General features: G+C 38.5%; 1 protein-coding gene across 1 annotated transcript; it reads left to right on the top strand.

Annotated features, from left to right (window-relative positions):
• Nucleotides 1-1,142: 1,142 nt before the first annotated feature.
• LOC106326402 (zinc finger protein ZAT12) lies at nt 1,143-1,616 on the top strand. Its single transcript, XM_013764389.1, has one exon. It carries the CDS (start codon nt 1,143-1,145, stop codon nt 1,614-1,616), a length of 474 nt encoding a protein of 157 aa, XP_013619843.1.
• The last annotated feature ends 468 nt before the right edge of the window (nt 1,617-2,084 follow it).

The following is a 2,084-nucleotide window of genomic DNA, read 5'->3' as shown; positions in this document are numbered from 1 at the left end:
TTTAGGGGTCAAAGAGATGTTTCACTTTGCGAGACCATTTCTAGTGTTTGAGAGGATCGAAAGGAGATAGATGTTAATTCTGGAGCTTTTGCTTCAGTTATGGTCGATTGCCGCTGATTTGCTCGTGTTAATGTTGGATTTGGAGAGGTTTTTATCTAGCTACCGGCTGTTGAATAAGACGTAGTCGCGAAGCTTTCTTAGGCTTTGCCTTAGGGTGATGGTATGATGGTGCGTATGAGGCGCGTGGAGAACTCTTTCAAGGTCCAATGGCGAGACTTAGTTGGGATTGAAGGTTGTTTACAGCGACGGTTAAAGATTCTAACCTCTTTAATTTCAGTTATATGTATTGGTGATGTTCGTGTGCTTCCATTCCTCCTTGTTACTCCTTTCTACTGGTGTTAGTGGTTGATGAGGTCTCGCTAGGTAAGTTCATCTTCGAGTGCATGGTTGAGCATTCCTTGCTGAAGCTTGGTTTTCTCTCTTCTACCTTTTGTCTCCTTTTTCGTGGTTATATATTAGCTTTAAGAGTGTGTGTTATGTTTATCTTTTGGCTCCGGGTGGTACTTGTTACCTCGCCGGCTCTTGGCTTCGGGTGGTACTTGTTACCTTGCCGACTTTTGGCTTCAGACATTGTCGTTATTGTATGCGTGTAACTAAATGTTTAATATAATTTTAATCTACTAGATGACAAAAAAAAAAAAATTAAATATATCAAGAAGGCGGCTGGTAAATCACGCGCCACGCGTGGTAAATAAATCAAACTCAGAGTTTTAGCTAAGTTATCACATAAAAATATTTAAAAAGGGTTCAAGAAAGCACGACGAAGATTCTCATATTATTTTGTATCTATCAGAGTCACCCAAAGCTACGCGGTTTCGCAAATGGCGGAGCATCTTCGCTCTTTACCCTTTCTTTCGCCAGGTATTTACTATAATACTCATACGCTGCCACTTCCTTACCAAGCAAGTCACAAGGTCTTATTTGTCATCTTCAGACGTCTTCAGTCCACCACACAACTCGATATCTATAAATACATCTCAAACAGACACAAAACACAACAGCAACAACAACAATCACACCAACACACAAACACAAACATCATTCTTATTGTATCGTTTTATTATCATCAGAAGAAAAGAAAAATGGTTGCGGAGATTAAGTCGACGGTGGAGGCTACGGCGGCGAACTGTCTGATGCTTTTATCAAGAGTCGGACAAGAAAACGGTGGAGATGCAAAACGCGTTTTCACATGTAAGACGTGTTTGAAGGAGTTTCATTCGTTTCAAGCGTTGGGAGGTCACCGTGCAAGTCACAGGAAGCCTAACAACGAGAATCTGTCTGGTCTGATAAAGAAGGCGAAAACGCCGTCGTCTCATCCTTGTCCCATATGCGGAGTGGAGTTTCCGATGGGACAAGCACTTGGAGGACACATGAGGAAACATAGGAACGAGAATGGCGGCGGCGTCACGTTGGTTACAAGAGCGTTATTGCCGGAGCCGACGGTGACGACGTTGAAGAAGTCGAGTAGTGGGAAGAGGGCGGCTTGTCTTGATCTGAGCTTGGGGATGGTTGAGAATTTGAATCTCAAGTTAGAGCTTGGAAGAACAGTTTATTGATTCTTGTTTTTTTTTTCTGGATATATTAGTTAGTTTCTCTCATTCGTTGATTTTTTTCCTTAATATTTTAGATTGATACATAAATCTGCAGATTTAGGAAACTTTGATAGGCTGTAATATTTTTTTACTAGTGAATATATATTTTACGTACTAACCATTGGAGATTTAAATAAGATTAGTATATCTTTTGCAAGTTAGATGTACTCATATACTAACTATAACCCGTACCCGTCCGCAAGTAATAGTGTAATACAGTAGAACCTATATAAATTAATACTCAGTGAATTAATAATTTCTATAAATTAATAAATTTCACCGGTCCCAACTTGGATCGGTTCAAAATTTGACACAAATCGATAAAATAATAAGATAATAATTTTTTAGAACATTATATGTAAATATATGGTCCCGTTAAATTATAAATTAATAATTTATATGTATACATATTTTATATAATTAAGAACATAT

Source organism: Brassica oleracea, chromosome C2 (assembly GCF_000695525.1).
Source record: "Brassica oleracea var. oleracea cultivar TO1000 chromosome C2, BOL, whole genome shotgun sequence".
Classification (NCBI taxonomy): domain Eukaryota; kingdom Viridiplantae; phylum Streptophyta; class Magnoliopsida; order Brassicales; family Brassicaceae; genus Brassica; species Brassica oleracea.
The sequence above is the reverse complement of the archived record's forward strand: the minus strand, read 5'-3'. Positions and strand labels throughout refer to the sequence as shown.